The sequence below is a fragment of the Podarcis pityusensis genome (assembly GCF_964106645.2).
Source record: "Podarcis pityusensis genome assembly, chromosome: 8".
NCBI classification, from domain to species: domain Eukaryota; kingdom Metazoa; phylum Chordata; class Lepidosauria; order Squamata; family Lacertidae; genus Podarcis; species Podarcis pityusensis.
Genome location: NC_138033.1, coordinates 46,872,834 through 46,889,345, shown reverse-complemented (window position 1 = coordinate 46,889,345; position 16,512 = coordinate 46,872,834). Strand labels below are relative to the sequence as shown.

At 45.3% G+C, this 16,512-nt stretch overlaps 1 protein-coding gene and 1 long non-coding RNA gene across 12 annotated transcripts in view; one reads left to right on the top strand and one right to left on the bottom strand.

The window, feature by feature from the left end:
- The window catches only part of RIPOR1 (RHO family interacting cell polarization regulator 1), a 97,349-nt gene extending 85,550 nt beyond the window's left edge, over window positions 1–11,799 (top strand). For 9 of the 10 annotated variants that reach the window (XM_081018339.1, XM_081018338.1, XM_081018335.1 and 6 more), the window contains 9 exons: window positions 157–272; window positions 2,350–2,530; window positions 3,404–3,539; window positions 4,255–4,416; window positions 5,540–5,698; window positions 6,827–7,023; window positions 7,669–7,752; window positions 8,073–8,163; window positions 10,785–11,799. In XM_081018339.1, coding sequence (XP_080874465.1) covers window positions 157–272; window positions 2,350–2,530; window positions 3,404–3,539; window positions 4,255–4,416; window positions 5,540–5,698; window positions 6,827–7,023; window positions 7,669–7,752; window positions 8,073–8,163; window positions 10,785–10,882 — 1,224 coding nt within the window. In that variant the 3' untranslated portion in view covers window positions 10,883–11,799. Of the gene's footprint in view, window positions 1–156; window positions 273–2,349; window positions 2,531–3,403; window positions 3,540–4,254; window positions 4,417–5,539; window positions 5,699–6,826; window positions 7,024–7,668; window positions 7,753–8,072; window positions 8,164–8,751; window positions 8,816–10,784 lie in introns of all 10 variants that reach the window. The other variant, XM_081018336.1, reaches the window with a different exon arrangement.
- On the bottom strand, window positions 11,593–16,367 carry LOC308483975. Of its 2 annotated transcripts, none has more exons than XR_013989846.1 (2): window positions 16,088–16,367; window positions 11,593–12,045 (listed from the first exon to the last, which is right to left on the bottom strand). It is a non-coding gene; the product is annotated as an uncharacterized lncRNA (long non-coding RNA). The 2 variants fall into 2 exon arrangements; XR_013989847.1 differs by lacking the exon at window positions 16,088–16,367 and adding an exon at window positions 14,668–16,081.
- Window positions 16,368–16,512: the final 145 nt, after the last annotated feature.

Sequence of the window (16,512 nt, the reverse complement as noted above, 5' to 3'; positions counted from 1 at the left end):
GAGTTTCTCACTTCTCGAAGCTACAGCGGCTGCAACCACAGAAGCACAGGTGATCACAGCTTGATCTCATGGCCCAGAGTGTTTTGCTGGCAGACATAGGAAACAGCTGCCAGAGTGGACAAAGTGATGCTTGTTTTCTTTCCCCTCATCCCACAGCAAAAGCAGGGTGTGTGCCTGAGCCGGGCCTCCAGCACCAGCCTGACGGTAGAGCATGCTCTGGAGAGTTTCAGCTTCCTCAATGCTTCTGATACAGAAGATTCAGACGATGATGGGTGAGTGAGGCTGGGATAGGTTACTGGGGAACTCAGTGTAGGCTGCCAAAAGTTAAAGTGGACATAAGCGGAACCCCAGCATGTTGGGATTCCGATCTGTATGAGAAGTGGGGACAAAGTAATATTCAGTTTTATAGCGAAAAGTGATTGGAGGCTTGCAATGCAAAGGGGCAAAATTAGAAAACCCCTCATCCCAAAATGATGAGGTGTTAACTGAAGAAGGTGTGGCCTTCCAGTTCCTGCTGGACTACAGCTGCCATCATCCCAGACCATTGGCTGCGCTGGCCAGAGCAGTTTGGAAACTGGAATGCAAGTACCTTTGGAGGGCCACAGGCTTCCCATTCCTGAACAACAGGAGCCTGCAAGCTTTTAACATTCTTGGCTAGCATGTGCCTGCCCTGGAGCTTCCTCACACTACTGAGGTTCTACAATTGTCCCAGGTGGTTATCCTGGAAGAGCATCTGTCTTACAGGAACAAGGAATTCTGGGGAGGTCACCTTCTTCCTCTGTAGCAGCAAAAACAACAAATATACCAAGGCACCTTAAAATACTAACAGGTTTATTATGGCACTAAAGTACACAAAGTGTTTCTCCCACAACACCCCTTTGTTTAACCATCTTTGATGAGACGACAAACTGCAAATTCTGGCTATTAAATAACAGCCTTACCGTAGCTTTAATCAGGTTGACCAGCTTCTGTATTCTCTAAAGGGCCCTGTCTTCTCCAGCTGTGGCCTAAAAGTATATTTTCTCTCACACTCTCCAAATCCATCATGGGCGGTCAAGTCCTCTGATAGCACTGGTGACCCTTAACATGGTAAAAGCTTCATAGGAGCATTGGAAGGTGCCTCACACAAAGTCAGACCCTTGTTCCAAGTTGCTTTGTATTGTCTTCGCTGATTGGCAGCAGTTCTTCAGGAACCTCCTGTGTTCAAGTGCACCACATCTGAGCTGCAGCCTTTTCCTTCATAATGAACAAACTTCTGTATTCAGGCATAACCAGGAGCATTGTACAGAAAGTCCAATGTGGACGTAAAATGGGAATATATTCAGCTTTTTCAAACCTATTCTTTTTTTTTATTTGTATGAATATTACTACTACTTTTTTGGAAAAAAAACCTTGATTAAAGGTGGGCCAGATAACACTGATTCATTGGCCTACCAATTGGCAATGCTCAGCTTAAGTTAGGATGAAACAGCCTACGGCTGTTGACTCTCCTCCAGTTTATTTGTGTATCCTCTCCCTGTACCAGAACTTGAAGGGAGCTCAGAGGTCTTTATCTCAGGATAGTTGGTTTTTATAAACAGGCCCCCACAGTTCAGGGATAGTTTGGATTCTTAGTGGCTCCCTTGTCTGGCTGGGGCTCTGTGTTTGCTCCAGGCTAATGTCTCTGCTTGGCATGCTAAGAGACCCAGATGGACTTTTCCCACAGTGCCGATGCAGCTGCCGGAAATGAGCCTGGCCTGACAGGTGAATTCCAGCAGGCTGTGCTGCAACAGTGCCACCCAGCGGCCAGCCCTGGATATTGCCAGCAGGAACCTGTTCTCTTCCAGCCTCTGTAGAAAAGTAGACCATTGCAAAAAGGGGAGTGTAAATGTCTTGGAGCACAAAGTGGATAAAAGTGTTCAGGAGTGCTCTGTTGAGACACTGGCAGTCGAAGTTGCAGTGCTCACTCGACTAGATCCGCAACCCAGTTAAGGATATGATAACGGAGGAGGGTTTAAAATCAATGGATTGATTTGTGTTACTCCATTCAATTTGCATGTTGGGCAAACATTTGTGAGGCAAGAAGTATATGTTCTCATTTTCAGAAAAATCTTCTGCCAGATTAACAGGGAGACACCTTTTTCAGTTGATTAAAGTTTGTTATATATTTGATTTTGCCAGTTAATCAAGTAGATATCACAGCCCTAATTCAGACCTGTTCAGGAGCTTTTTGGTGTTACATGGGTGCTGGGACAAGCCAAATCATACTTCCAATGCATTTCAATGTTCAGGGGTTGACAGAGTGAAGAAAGTTGGGCTTGCAAAGGACTGGATCCCTGCTAATATCTTCCCTGCTGGCTCTTTTCACAGGAAGGCTAGCAGTGCACAGCCTGCACCCCTGGGCAGGGTACCAGGACCCAGTGAGGCTGTTACTGAAGACACAGCTGGGTGCTTAAGCTCAGAGGGTGGCTCAGAGCCCATGAGCACTGGCAACGAGTTCCTCGACAGGGCCTTGGTCCTACACCTGAACCATTGCAATCGCTTGCTGCTGGTGAGTTCACAGTGAGGTTTCAGTGAAGAATTGGCTATGTCTTTCATTGTGCAAGATGATTGTCCTTGTATAAAAATGAAGATCAGGAGGGTTTGCAAGAGCTTTAAAAAAACCAAAAACAAAATAAGGAATAAAGCCAAATGAAAGTACAATACAAATGCACATTTAAAAAAGCAGTACTATGAACAGATTTTTTTTAAAAAAACAACAACCACCACCACCCAACAGCCACCCACAATGAAAACCCTGCAAAGCCATTTGAAGAAACGTAAGAAACAGGTGCTAGGCAAAAACTTGGGGAAAGCGTATGGTTGGGGCTCCACAATGGAAAAAGGCTCTGATAACCAGCCAGCAGGAACACCTGGAGCAAGGCCCTGTTAGATTAGCTCAGTAGATAGGCAGGTTGATACCAAAGGAGGTCCTTCGATAACACTGGTCCCAGGCCTTTTAGGGCTTCCTCATTCAAAACCAAGACTCTGAAATCTAGATGACGATGATGGACTACAGTGCCCATCATTCCTGGCCATTGGCCATGTTGACTTGGGCTGATGGGAGTTGGTGCCCAACAACATCCAGAGTTGGTTCCCACCACTAGAGGGAACCTAAGACTTGGCCCTTACCTTGGAACTCCTCCTCCTCCTCCTCGTCTTTTTTGACCATCCTGTCAGTCAGACATCACTCAAGTTGTTGAGTCCCAGCTTTGATGCCAGGCCTACCCTTCTGTGTTGTTCTTGCACATGATACCTAACCAGGGGGGAGTAGCTATTTGTACTGGAGCCTTACCTTAAAAGGGCTCCCCATATGCCCTGCACAGTATGAGCTGAGATTGACCACCTCCACTAAGAATCTTTCCCACTTGTATCTGATTCCTAGAAACTGGGCACTTTTGGGCCCCTCCGCTGCCGGGAAATGTATGCACTCGACAGGCTGGCGAGGGAAGCACAAGTCCTGGAGATGGTCTGCCGCTTAGCAGAGGAGCGAGCAGGGACAGCCAGCTCTGCTGAGGAAGGTAAGGAAGAAAGAGGACAGGTGTGGAATGAATCTGGGGTTAGCTACACCAGTACCGGAATTGGCACTTATTTGCAGGATACAGTGAGAAATAGAATCCAGGGAGGCGGAGTCAACTGTTCTTCTACAAAGGGTGTCTGCAAATATACAACAAAGCATGCAGCCAAGCTGTTTGTCTTTCTTCCATAGGGTAAGGTTGGCTTCCTGCTGCCTTGTCTTTGTAAGATACATTTATACCTGCAATAGTTGTTAGTTTTGCCCTTTCTCCCATCCTTTGTTTTTTATATTTAAAAAGTTTTTTAAAGCATTGTGTCTGCCTTTATTCAATGTAACATTCCCTGAACCCCTTTCTTTAAAAGAACAATTTTTAAAGAGTTGTAAAACTAAATTGAGAATGGGGGAGGGAGGAGATGTTGACCTTACAGCTGCTAGCCAATCAGAGTTGTGCACAGCCACTTTCTGCAGACCTTTGCAATTTGAGCTCATCGTGCAAAGGAATGGGTACAGCTGACCGTAAATATGGTGAGTGTACTTTTAGAGCATTGCTGACTGCTGTTTTCAATGTAAATTTGTATAGCATACTTTGCAGGGGAGGGAAAGAGAGACATTTGTGGAGCTTCTAAGAGTAAGACTGGTTCGGGGGGGAAATGTTCCTCCTGGTGTCATTATCATAACCAGAGGTCTAAGCTGTCTATGTCGTCTTTTTCTCCTCTCAGTGGTAGAGTTTTCTTCATGGAAGGAGGGAGTATTGCTCTTCTGGGACAACTGTGTGGTCATGCCTAATCTATACACCTGCCCTGTAGAAAAATTCTTGCAGACACTCAATTCCCAGTATGCGGCACGAATCAACGAACGCCAGCACGGCCTGGCAGATCCAGGTGGGTGTGACTTTGGACGCAGGACAGTACTTACTATATGCTTTACTTCTCTCTCCACTGCCCCCAATTTCATCTTACGATCTGCAGTCTTTTTTATATTCTTTGCAATTCAAGCATGAACCTGCACATTGTGCACATCTATGCTTTAGCTAGTGATGTGGGATGGGCAAGGGGCTGATACCTTGACTGCTAGAAGTCCTCCTCAGTCCCACTCCAGCTTTGATATTCCATAGTATCATACAGTTGGAAGGTACCTTGGAAGCTATTTAATCCAACCCGAGTTTACCACCTCATAAGGCAAATTGTTCCACTGTTGCAATGTTTACTTTTAGGAAGTTTCTCCTAGCACTTAGCTTAAATGTGTTTCCTTGCAATTTCCACCCATTAGTACTAGTCCTGCTCTCTGGAGCAACAGAAAACAAGGCTGTTCCATCTTCTCTGTCACAGCCCTTCAGATATTTGAAGACGGCTATCACGTCTTCCCCTAAGCACACCTGTGTCTTTCAGGCATTCCTCATTCCACTTGGTTCCCAGCTTTATGTTCCAGCAGGCATGGCTCATATTTCATGTTGTCAGGGGTCCAGATGCTTGGGATTTTTTAATGAATGAATCTGGGGGTTCCCCGAGTGCTGAATTCTGGGCCAAATATCCATTCCTATGCTTGTGCAGTATGCTTCTTTTATGAGGAAGGTGAGTATGGTTAGAGGACAAGGGTCGTTTGTGATGCCCTAAAATTCACTTTCATAAAGGAATGACTCCTAGGGAACCTTTTAGCTGTTCTTTTGCCTTAGACTTAGTTCAGCATTTTTTGTGTCGAGATATGTTAAAGACTGACAGTATAACTGACCCATGATTTGTTTGATAGGGTTGATCTTTGACTATGATTGAACTGTTGAGGGTGGTGGCAAAATGAGTGTAACTCAGAATGAACTCCTCAAAGCTTTATTCATATCCAAAGAGTGAACCCACCCCTGAGCTTGTTCCCAGGGACTGTTCCCAAGTCCCTACCATACTCCAGTCCCATTCAGAAGCCTGGGTGTAGTTGCAAGACCCTTGTCATATGATTGGTACATCTACCAAGTATTTGGGAGCCACCTTGACAGTGTTTTTTCCCCTGCCACAGTGTGTGTGAAGCTGGTGGAGGAGTTTCTGCAACGCAGACTGCCCAGGCGCCAGGGGAGCTGCCAGGCTGAGCAGATCACTGTTTTCCAATACTGGAGCCACTTTGAGGCTCTGCCTGTCTTGACGCTGGACTCTTACATCATGGAGTTGGCGGAGGAAGGTATGTTGTGTGACTTGTGAAGATTCATGGAGGGTTCCCACATGCATGTTGTGATGCCAGATAGCAGCAACATCAAGTGAAGACTTGCGCATGTGTCCATACCTCTTGGCTCACATGCTACTTAAAGGGTTTGATCATCACCCTGCCCATCACAAGGGCATTTTTTAGGGGAGGCTATTCATTCTACCTATTAGAAGCCACATAAAGGGATTCTTACTAAATTTGTCCCTAAGTGACTCGGGAGTTAATGCCATTCACTGGCATTGTAATTCCTGCTTGTAGTTCAAGCAGATGCAACTTGCATTTATTGGAAATGTCGCAAATTATGGAATACTTGAAGTTAGCAATGACCAGCGTACAAGATGACTGGAAATATGTATATTACCATCCATAATATTGTGCTATGTTAAATCATTAATATTAGCCGAGGATGGAGAAATGATACTGTACATCTTATTGCTGCAGTTAGAACGACTGTTAGTCAAAACTGGAAAAAATAAAGGTTCCATCAATTATAGATTGACTATTATAAATTTGGGTTATAATGTATATGCATGATGGGAGTAATTTTAAAATGCTGTAATGATTTATATATTTGTTTTATGCATTTATTTACTCGTTAATTTTGGATTGCTTAAATTTAAAAATTTCAGGGTTGTAGCCAACCAGCTTTCACTCAAGAGTAGACCCAGAGGTCTATCTATTTCAGTGAGTCTAAGTGGCACTAACAGTGGATACAATAACCCTTTGTGTCTGGTCTTCAGCTTTCCCAGATGTATTCCTGAAAAGGAGTATGTATCGTATTTTTCGCTCTATAAGACGCACCAGACCACAAGACGCACCTAGTTTTTGGAGGAGGAAAACAAGGGGGGGGGGGAATATTCTGAATCTCAGAAGCCAGAAAAGCAAGAGGGATCGCTATGCAGTGAAAGTAGCAATCCCTCTTGCTGTTCTGGCTTCTGGGATAGCTGCGCAGCCTGCATTCGCTCCATAAGACGCACACACATTTCCCCTTACTTTTTAGGAGGGAAAAAGTGAGTCTTATAGAGCAAAAAATACAGTAAATGAACTTTATAAATAAATAATGATGTAGCTAACCATGGAGCTGGTTCTGCCTTCACACTATAGTGCTGCTAGCACAGAACCTGAATTCTGATGACCAAGACGTGGTCCTGAAGGCCCTGAAACGCGTTCCTGAGAGCCGGCTTCGTAAGGATGGGCTGAAAGCCTTAAGCCTGCTTCTTGTTGAAGGAAACAGCAAGGTTGTCGGGGCCGTGTCAGCACAGTTGCGCAACCTGTCAGAGAACCCTGGCTTCCGGGAACGGGTAAATATCTACTGTGCTGGTCCTATTGTTAGGAGGGGATTTATTGATCAGAAGATAGCCTGGTTTCAAGTGCAGCTACACTAAAGGTAAAGGGTAAAGGGACCCCTGACCATTAGGTCCAGTCGTGACCGACTCTGGGGCTGCGGCGCTCATCTCGCTTTATTGGCCAAGGGAGCCGGCATACAGCTTCCAGGTCATGTGGCCAGCATGACTAAGCCGCTTCTGGCGAGCCAGAGCAGTACATGGAAACGCCATTTACCTTCCCGCTACTTGCACTTTGACGTGCTTTTGAACTGCTAGGTTGGCAGGAGCAGGGACTGAGCAACGGGAGCTCACCCCGTCGTGGGGATTCGACCCGCCGACCTTCTGATTGGCAAGTCCTAGGCTCTGTGGTTTAACCCACAGCACCACCCGCGTACACTACAGATTGCTAAAGCATGTTGGAAGCAATTAAACTTTCTTGATTCCTCCTGAATAATTCTGGGGGTTGCAGTTTCATGAAGTAGCTGAGAGTGCCTTATTAGTCATTGGTTGCTGATTTCTTAGTTGGGTGTTTTGTTTGTTGCCACCCATCTGTCTCAAGAAACAAAAGGTGTGGTGTACAGAAAGGGGGCACAAGCAGGCTGACTGACGTGTCTTTCCCAGGCCCTGGTCTGTTACCTTGAGCAGCTGGAGGATGAAGAGGTGCAAACACGGATTGCAGCCTGCGCAGCTCTGGGCTGCCTTAAGGTGAGGGCTAGATGGAAGCTTTTCTCAAAGGTCTGCTTTTAATATATTTACTAACTGACATTCAGGAGTTTTCTGGATGTATCTCACCCTCTGTACCTGATCATTTAAAACAAGACTTTGTTGTATGGAAGGGAGGGAAGCCTTCTTGGTGATTGCACACCACAAGGTTTGGTTGAGCAACTGTCTGGGCTGCAGTGGGCTTCAATATCCAGTATTTGTGTATTGGTCCTCCACCTTATTTGTAGCTTTGGGTTTTGGGGTTCCGTTTAGAGGAGCTAAAACTTGATAACATCAGCTTCTTTTACATTTTCCTCCAATAGGCCAAGGAGAGTATTGAGCAGCTGGTGTACTTGTGCCAAACGGACAAAGAGGCCGTACGAGAGGCAGCCAAACAGAGCCTAATGCTGTGTGGTGAGTGCCTTCCCTCCCCTTGTTTTCAGACATAGTTCTCACCCGTCTCACCTGGGCAGGTGGCTCCCTTTATGACAGTGGTTGACAACCATCAAGGGGGACATTCTCTCAGGGGAATCCATTGGGGCTAAAGTCAGCAGTGTGCAGGGCCAGAGCCTGAGGTGGGTGGGGCTACCTTTTTCATTCTTTCCCCCTCCCACCCCCTCTTGCTACTCAACAGGCCATTCAGAAAGAGACAGATCACTTCTTCCAAAAATTTAAACCAGTAGGTTGCAGAGGGCTTTGGAAACCAGGCTAAAGGCTATAGGCAGCACACCCTGCCGGTTGTCCACTCCTGCCTTGTGGCTTGTTGAGGGGTGGGGTCTGGCTCCATGTGGTGCTCACTCTATACTAGATGGCTAGGCAGAACTCCTAGCCTGTTTGGCCATAGATTTATGCTCTTAAATACCCCATACCTATTCCTTGCTAGTGTTCACAGCATAGGACAGAGGACCCTCTTGGCCCTACATTGCTGCTCACTTAGGGAGAGTTGATATAGAACATTGAGAGTGGAAAGCACTAAGCAGTTGTTGTTTATCATTTTGTTAGATGGCACTGAGAGAACCATCTGATTGGCTAACTAGACTTCCGGGTCATGACAGCAGCTGCACAGGTCGGGATGTGTTGGCCAGTCCATTCTTCCCCCTTCCCCCTGTGCTGCATGCTTTATTGGTGTCTCTTGTCCTGGACCCTGTTGGTCTTTATCTTGTCAGGTCTTTTGTCTCAGCTCACTCCTCCTAGTGCGCTTGTGTTCTGGCTGTGTCTTTGTCACTGTTGCAAAGGGAATGGCACACCTGTAGAGGGACTATGATCCAGATTACATAGGAAGTTGCCTTCTGCCAGGTCAGACTGCTTGTCCATCTTGCCCCAGTATTGGCTATTCTGAAGCCGCAGTGGCTCTCCCTTATCTGGCTGTGGTTTTCCCATCACCTACTTGTTGATCTTTCCACTAGAGATGCCAAGCACTCTCCCCTGGGATCTTCTGCATGCAAAGCAAGTTCCACTTTCCTACCCAGACAGGCCTTTTAGATCAGGGGCTTGGCACTAACAAGAAGCATGTAGTTCATCTCTTCCAAATGAAACCTGCCTTCCCAGCTAAAGGTGTCTTGTTTTTAAGAAGCTCGAAACACCTGGAAGATGAAGGGCTTCTCAAAGGTGCACTATTTAGGCTCCTCCTGCATTCCATTAGTGATGGGCGACTAACTTCTGAGAGCTGAAAGGGGTATAACTATAAGGTTAGGGTGATGGCCTGTTGGTGTCTATGTTGCCAGGAATGACAACATTCTTGTCGTAGGGCATATTTCTTTGAGTTGCACCCTGGGGTTTTCTGCTACCAATGGTGGGTGAAAAGGCCTCTTGCCCCCATCCCTGCAATAGCCAGTTACAAGGCCAAGCACACCCTTCACTGAGCAGGACATCCTTCACAGCAGCTCTCTTGAGAGCTTCTGCCTACACCCTTGGCTTCCCCTACTGTTCATATGCTGCAACTGCAGGCCCCAGATTGGGAAGATAAGTTTCAGGGGGAAGCTTGAACACACACCAACCGTTATGACTAGAAACTAGGAGCCCAGGAATCAGCACTGGCACAGAGCTGGTTGCATTTGTTATGGAGTGGGGTGAGATCCACAGGATCTGGCATGGCACCCTGTAAATTTTCTAAAATGGAATGAAATCTGGACAATAGTTTTTAATAATTTAAAAGGTTTTTTTGTGGGGGTTACACCACCCATTTCACAGACCCACTAGCAGACCATCAAAGTGCAGCAGGAGGGGATTCTCAGCAGTTGCAATGCCACAAAAACTGTGTTGATCCAGGTGCCTGAATGGGGGGACCTGTTGCAATCAGGTCCTGCTTGTGGAGCTCCTCGTGGGCATCTGGTTGGCCACTGTAAAAACAAGATACTGAGCTAGATGAGTCATTGACCTGATCTAGCAGGCTCTTCTTATGTTCCCTTTCAAGTTCTGCTTAAAGCATCATGCCTGTTGCGGAGGGTATTTATATACAAGTTCTAAAGTATTGCAAACAAGCAAAGATCAGCACAGGTACAAAATGAAGGGCAAATTCAAATAGAATAGTGCAGTCATGCGCCAATTTGAACATGCAGAGGAAGCAGGACAACAATTGTTAAATGACCCTGACTCAGGACAGAAAAGGGCACCTGGAAACCAACGGTGTTCAAAAGGTACTAAATGAGCTCTTCAGATGTATCAACTGACCATTCCTACAAGGGTAAATTCTTGTCAGTAATCATATAGCCTCATCAGTCTTCATTGTTTGGTTGGGGAATTGGGTTCACATTCAAGAAAATATGAATGGACCATCATCAGCAAACAATATTGACCATACATTAATTTTGGAAGTGTAGTCTTATAAGTGTAGCCACACAGCTGGTTGGATCACCCTTAGGCAGCCAAGCAATGAAGTTTTATGAAATTGGGTGGGGGAGGGAATCACCCATTTTCAGGCCAGTGTGTTGCCAAGGAAGATTACAGGGAAATTTTATGGTCTGACTTTGTAGACATGTGCAAGGCTGGGGCAAACCATATCCTAAATAACAGCTGATTGCTTTATCTGCTTGCAGGAGAAGATGGGAAATCTGCTCATCGACGTCTTGAAGAGTCTCTTGACAGTTTGCCCCGAATCTTTGCCCCGGGGAGCATGGCCAGCACTGCGTTCTGAAGGGTGCCACACAAACTGACCAGCCAGATCCTTTTGGGACCCAGACTTTGCATGCCACAGAACTTCAACCAAGTCACACAGACTGGGGTCAGACTAGTGTGCCATAGACTGGGCAGCTCTTTGCCCCTAAGCGCATGCACACACTGCAGTATTAGCATCACCCACACGCTGTCTTATGTGGAGGATGCCTTTTCCTAGCCCCAGTGGCTGCTTCACTCATGGAACTAACATGAGTACAAGACACTGAGAGATTCGCTTGTTTTTTTCCTACAGGAGCCCACAGGGCTGAGGGATTGAGTATGGCTCTCTGCCATTCGCCAGGATCAATATGCCACATTTTGGAGAAAAACAACAGCTGGGCATTATGGCCATGGCAGAAAGTCTCAGTTGCTAAAGCCATCTCCCATTTGAGACAAACTTGGAAGAATTTTTGTGTGTTCTTGAAGTCCCACTTAGTGTTCAACTTGTTCTTAGCTTGCCCATGTCCTCCACCCTTTGGGGCTGTGAATACTGCAGGAAATTGGGACCAGGTATATTCTGCTACTGAGGAGCTGCAAACTCTTCTCTCGGTTCTGAGAGGTGGGGGGGAAAGAAAATGCACAATGATTACAGGAGGGAGTTTCCCACCTCCCAGTGGAGGAGGAAGAAAGGACAGATTGTTTTTAACAGTGGTGCTGTGGCAGATGGAAGCAACATGGATAGACAAACGCTGCCACTTCTTTGGCTATTTTATTATTTTTATTTACACATTTTTGGGGGGGGGAGGTTGCAGACAAAAGCAAAAAGTCTTTTCTATAAAATCTCTATAATTTTATCTGTATATCTACATAGATATATAAATATATATAATGTAATTATCAAGAGGTTTGGCTAATTTTGACTTTAAGCCTGAAATAAAAAGAAGTTTGAGCAAGTGAGTTGGGTGTACATCATTTTGTGACTGCTGCTGTGGAGTTTCCCTAACCAAACTGGGAAGGAGCGAGGTGTTGTGAAACCTCAAGTGGTCAAAAACACCTTAGGTAACTCAAGTCAACAAAGTACAGCATTGAAGTTTTTCAGTGGTTTTACAGGTGGTGAAATAAAAAGGAAGATGGACTGAGCTTCTTTCCAGAAGTGAAAGAGGGATGCTGAAGACCACAGGCAACAAGTCATCCTTGTCCTTCCTGCAGTACAGAAAATAGAAATGGAAACCATTATTCATCGATGTTCAATATTCATACCCTGCCTTGTTAAATAAGGTTCTCTGAATATGATAGATGATAGATAGATAGATATCAATACAGCAAATTCACACTAGCATTAAAGTGAATAAGGAAGTCTCTTCTCCTATTGGAGCCCTCTGGATCTCTGAAAACTGTCATGTTCTGACAACGTATTTCTAAACTTTTAACAAACTGGACAGCAAAGGAACATGAAAATATTTCTTCGGTACTATGTTTGTGTGTTTGGATATCAGTTAAAGAGAATAACTTGTACACCAGAAATAAAACTGACACAGTTGAAGCCTCACATTTGACTTTCAACTTCTTGGGGAGGGGATCAATACAGCAGCAAACGTAAGCTGCCAAACTAACAATCTTAAAGATATTAACAGTACAAACCTACATCTTTTTAGTCAAAAGTAAGCCCCTCTGAGTTCAAGACAGCTTACACTCATTTAGGTAGGTATAGGATTGTAGTGCAAAACACTAAAAAGTTAACAGGAAGATGAAATTCAAGGAGAGTAATCTGAAAAGGTTCCTGCCTATCTGAAAGCAAACAACAAAGGGGGCAGGTGAACCCCCTTGGCATGTTATTCCAGATCTGAAAAGGCCCTGTGGTGGTGAGGGACCTTAGAGCAGGGCCTCAGAAGACGAAGATGTTAAGACAGGTTTCATATGAAGAAAGGTGATTCTTGAGATAACCTAGGCTGAGAATTCTTTGGGGATGTCTCCTGAAAACATTAGCTCAATGTGTCTGCAATCTGAAAAGAAGCAAAGGTGCTGAACAAGATGCAACATAATTCACATTTTTTTACATTTAAATGCAGGTATGTGCCCCCCCTCCGAGTATGGATCAGAAATATAGGGGGAGGGCAAAGGGCTAAAGTCAGGGGACTTATGTCTGCCATTTACTTTAAAAAAAAAAGTAACACAATTGTAAACTGCGTAGATAGAATCTCATCTAGTTTGCCCGTAAGAAAATAAGAACATTCCTCCAGTTGTCTGGGAGCACTTGATGCAGTGTTTTTGAATCAATGCCTGAATGAGAGCTGCATATAGGCTGTTAGGTAAGAACAGAAAATACATTTTGAAAGTGGATAAATACAGGTTAGGTAAATGCGCTTATAAAAATATGCATGTGCCCATGAATATCCCTGTACCACTTGTGACTCCAAAAAGCTCCTACACCCAGAAACTAGCATAAACATGTCCGACTTACATTAACCTAGAGTCACTGGGCAAAATGAGCTCTTTATTGAGGAAAGCCCCAGGATATATGGATGTAAAGTAAATTAAAACCAAGGTTGTTCCTAAATTAATTCTTCCTTGGCTTGTGACATCAAAATGATGTGTCTTGAGATCCTCAGCTTGAATGGATCCCTTTAGCATAGAGATGGGGAACCCCTGTACTTCCAGAGGTTGCTAGACTATCATAGTTTTTGACCATTGGCCATACTGACTGGGACAGAGGGCATTTAGCCATCTAACAACACCTGGAGGCCACAGTCTCCCTCTCCCTGATGAGGAATATTTCACTCCTGCAAAGACCCAGCTATTTGCCCTGCATAATTGTTTCGTTGGAGTTTCTTGTTGGCACGTCCCTGGGTTTCGTTTCCACATGGTTACTTCACTAAAATGTATTGAAAGTGCCCTAAGCTGCTTCCCTAGCCTGCCACTATGATGAAATGTATAACTTTTGAATTAGGCCTAGTGTCTGGACTATACCACTTCAGGTGGAAGTTCCTGTGATTGTGTAGAGGTAACTGGCAGCTTATATGAGGGTTTGGTTTCAGGGGTCCTCATGCAAATGCAAAATAGTGTAAAGCCAGGAACCTCTGGAACTGCTCTCCCCATGACCATCCCTGTCTACAGCAGCCTTGCCCTTGGCCTCTCTTACTGCCCTCTGGGAAGGATGTGCAAGGCCCAGGGCCCTCATGTAACATTCCCAGAGCCCAATAAGCAAAATGGAAGGCTTAAAAAGATATTTTTGCAGTGGGTTTTCTCTGCTCTCCATTTATTTATCCACTGCCCACATACAAGTTGTGATGTAGGAGAAATCAGTGTAAGCTACATACGTTCAGCTGTACTTGTACCTGCCTCTCCCATACAAAGAATAAAATACCTTTTGAGAGAGAGCACACATTCTGTTAACATTGCTACCCTGTTAACTACGGGATTGTTAAAGTACCCACAGGCACCTGCAAAGCCTGAGACAATTCATACAAGGCAAATGATTTCCAACATCTATCATTGCTGCTGTCTGGTTTTCTAGTGGGAAGAATTGAGTCATGCTTCCCATGAGGTCCACCAAGAGTAAAATGGCCATCCAGCAAATCCAGAAATAGATGTTTGGGGATTTCTTGGCCAGCAGGTTTATGGAGGATCACTGCCTATGCTCAGCATTAAATCTTTCCCTAGCTGTTTTTAGCTGGTGTAAGCAGATGGAAGTGGGGAGATTTTCCTGAAGCTGTCATTTGAGAGGAAACTGGAAAGGGCCAGCCCCAGGTAGGGGTGGTCCTATGCATTCTTCATTCTAGTGCCCGCCCTACCCCCCCCCCCGTCAATATGCCCTAGCAGGCATACCTGTCAGTAATGGTTCGCAGCAGCAACAGTGATGCTTTCAGCAATGCTGGATGGCAGGGACTAGCTACCATGTTAATTTCCCTCAATACCTTGTAACAGCACTTTGTCAGGGGTGTTGTGTTGGCCCACAAAAAATAAAGGGGAACTCAGGGCAGGTATCAGTGATGTTGGGACCCTGATGGTTGCCCTGGAACTGGAGATAAAGGGTTGGACCCAGACATAGTCATCCTCTTTTTTGCCAAGAGAGGAAGACAGGTGACAGATGCATAGTGAAAGCCATGAAGCTCACTGGTGACCTTGGGCCAGTCACTGCCTCTCAGTCTAGCCTACCTCACAGGGTTTTTGTGAGGATGAAATGGGGAAGAGTACAATGTACACCACCTTCAGATTCTTGGAAGATAAAGGTGGTATATAAATGTAACTAATAAAAAAAAATGTTGATTTCTTCTAGGAGACAACTGTTCTTTTGTAGAAAACTCTGTTTCCCTTCAAGATGGCACCTTCTGCTGCAAGGCCACAAAAATTACCACAGCTCCAATTAAAGAACTAGGATTAATTAAAGAATAGGGATTAGAGATATATAGAGGATATTTTGGTGGTGAGGGGAGGTATATAAATACTATTAAAGTAGAAGAAATGTGTTTAAAAACAACCACCAAACATATTATAGTCACTACATTCGTGTTACATATGCAGCAAGGAACACTCTGAATAACGATAATCCACTGGCTCCGTAAGGACAGGTAAGGGGATTCTAGATAGAGCTACTTCCCATTTTAGAAACCAAGCACCACTTTAAAGTAAAATCTAAACTGCCTGAATGTGGAATGGGACACAAGCAAATCTCTTTAGTACGTTTTCTGCTGAATTTCTGATACTCACTTTCAACTACAAACTGCTCTCCTCTTAGACATTTCAAGGAGGCGGGAACCCTTCACTAAGAATTGGGGTGGGTTGCAGTTAGTTTACCTACATTCCATGTACGGTACATATCCTAACAAATACTGTATGGACTTTGAAAGGACATCAACCCACCTGTTGTGACCCTTTCCCTGGTTAGGGTCAATTCAATTTACTATGCCTTTCAAATAAGACAAATGAGATGTGTAAAGCAAACATCCCCATGACTTTTAAAGATTGTAGATCTTTAAAAATTTAAAAGATTTAAAAGATTGTAGATCCCACCCCACCCCCTGCTCTTTTGGGTATCAGGGCTTTGATGGCTGTGCATCAAATTAAAAAGGACAGCAGTATTTCTCACCACAGTTATAAACTGACAGGTGGCAGCTTTGCCTGTTGAATTTCTGCCTACTAAGGGATTCTTAAAGGTTTAATTCTAATATAAAAATAAGTGGCATCTCTATTTTGAGGCAAAGGTGTGCAATCACAAACTGCCTCTGACAAGCTGCAGTTAACTTACATATCCAAGCACGCCTATTTTGCTTCTGGACACGTTTGCACCAATTTGCTCCTGATTATACCAACACGACGCCCGTGACACCCCCGCCGGTTGACAGAGATTTTCCTTTCTCGGCAGGTGGCAACAGGGCCAACGTCACCTCAAGAGGGCGCCACACCGCGGAACCAATCCCTTTGCCCGCGCTTGCAACGTGCAAGTGCTCTGCACCCTCGGCCCAGGCCGCGCGTGACGTCACAGCGCCACCCGCCCTCACGTCCGCTTCGGCCTTTCTAGGTCCTCTATTTGAAGTTGGCGCCCAGCGGCTCCTCCCATGGTGCTCCGCGCGGCCGCTTCTCCCGCTCCCTCCTCCCTTCGCTCGGCTTCGGCGGCCGCGGCTGCCGGGCTGGCGCAGGCGCACTGTTCCTCTCGGCCGCCATTTTGTGTCC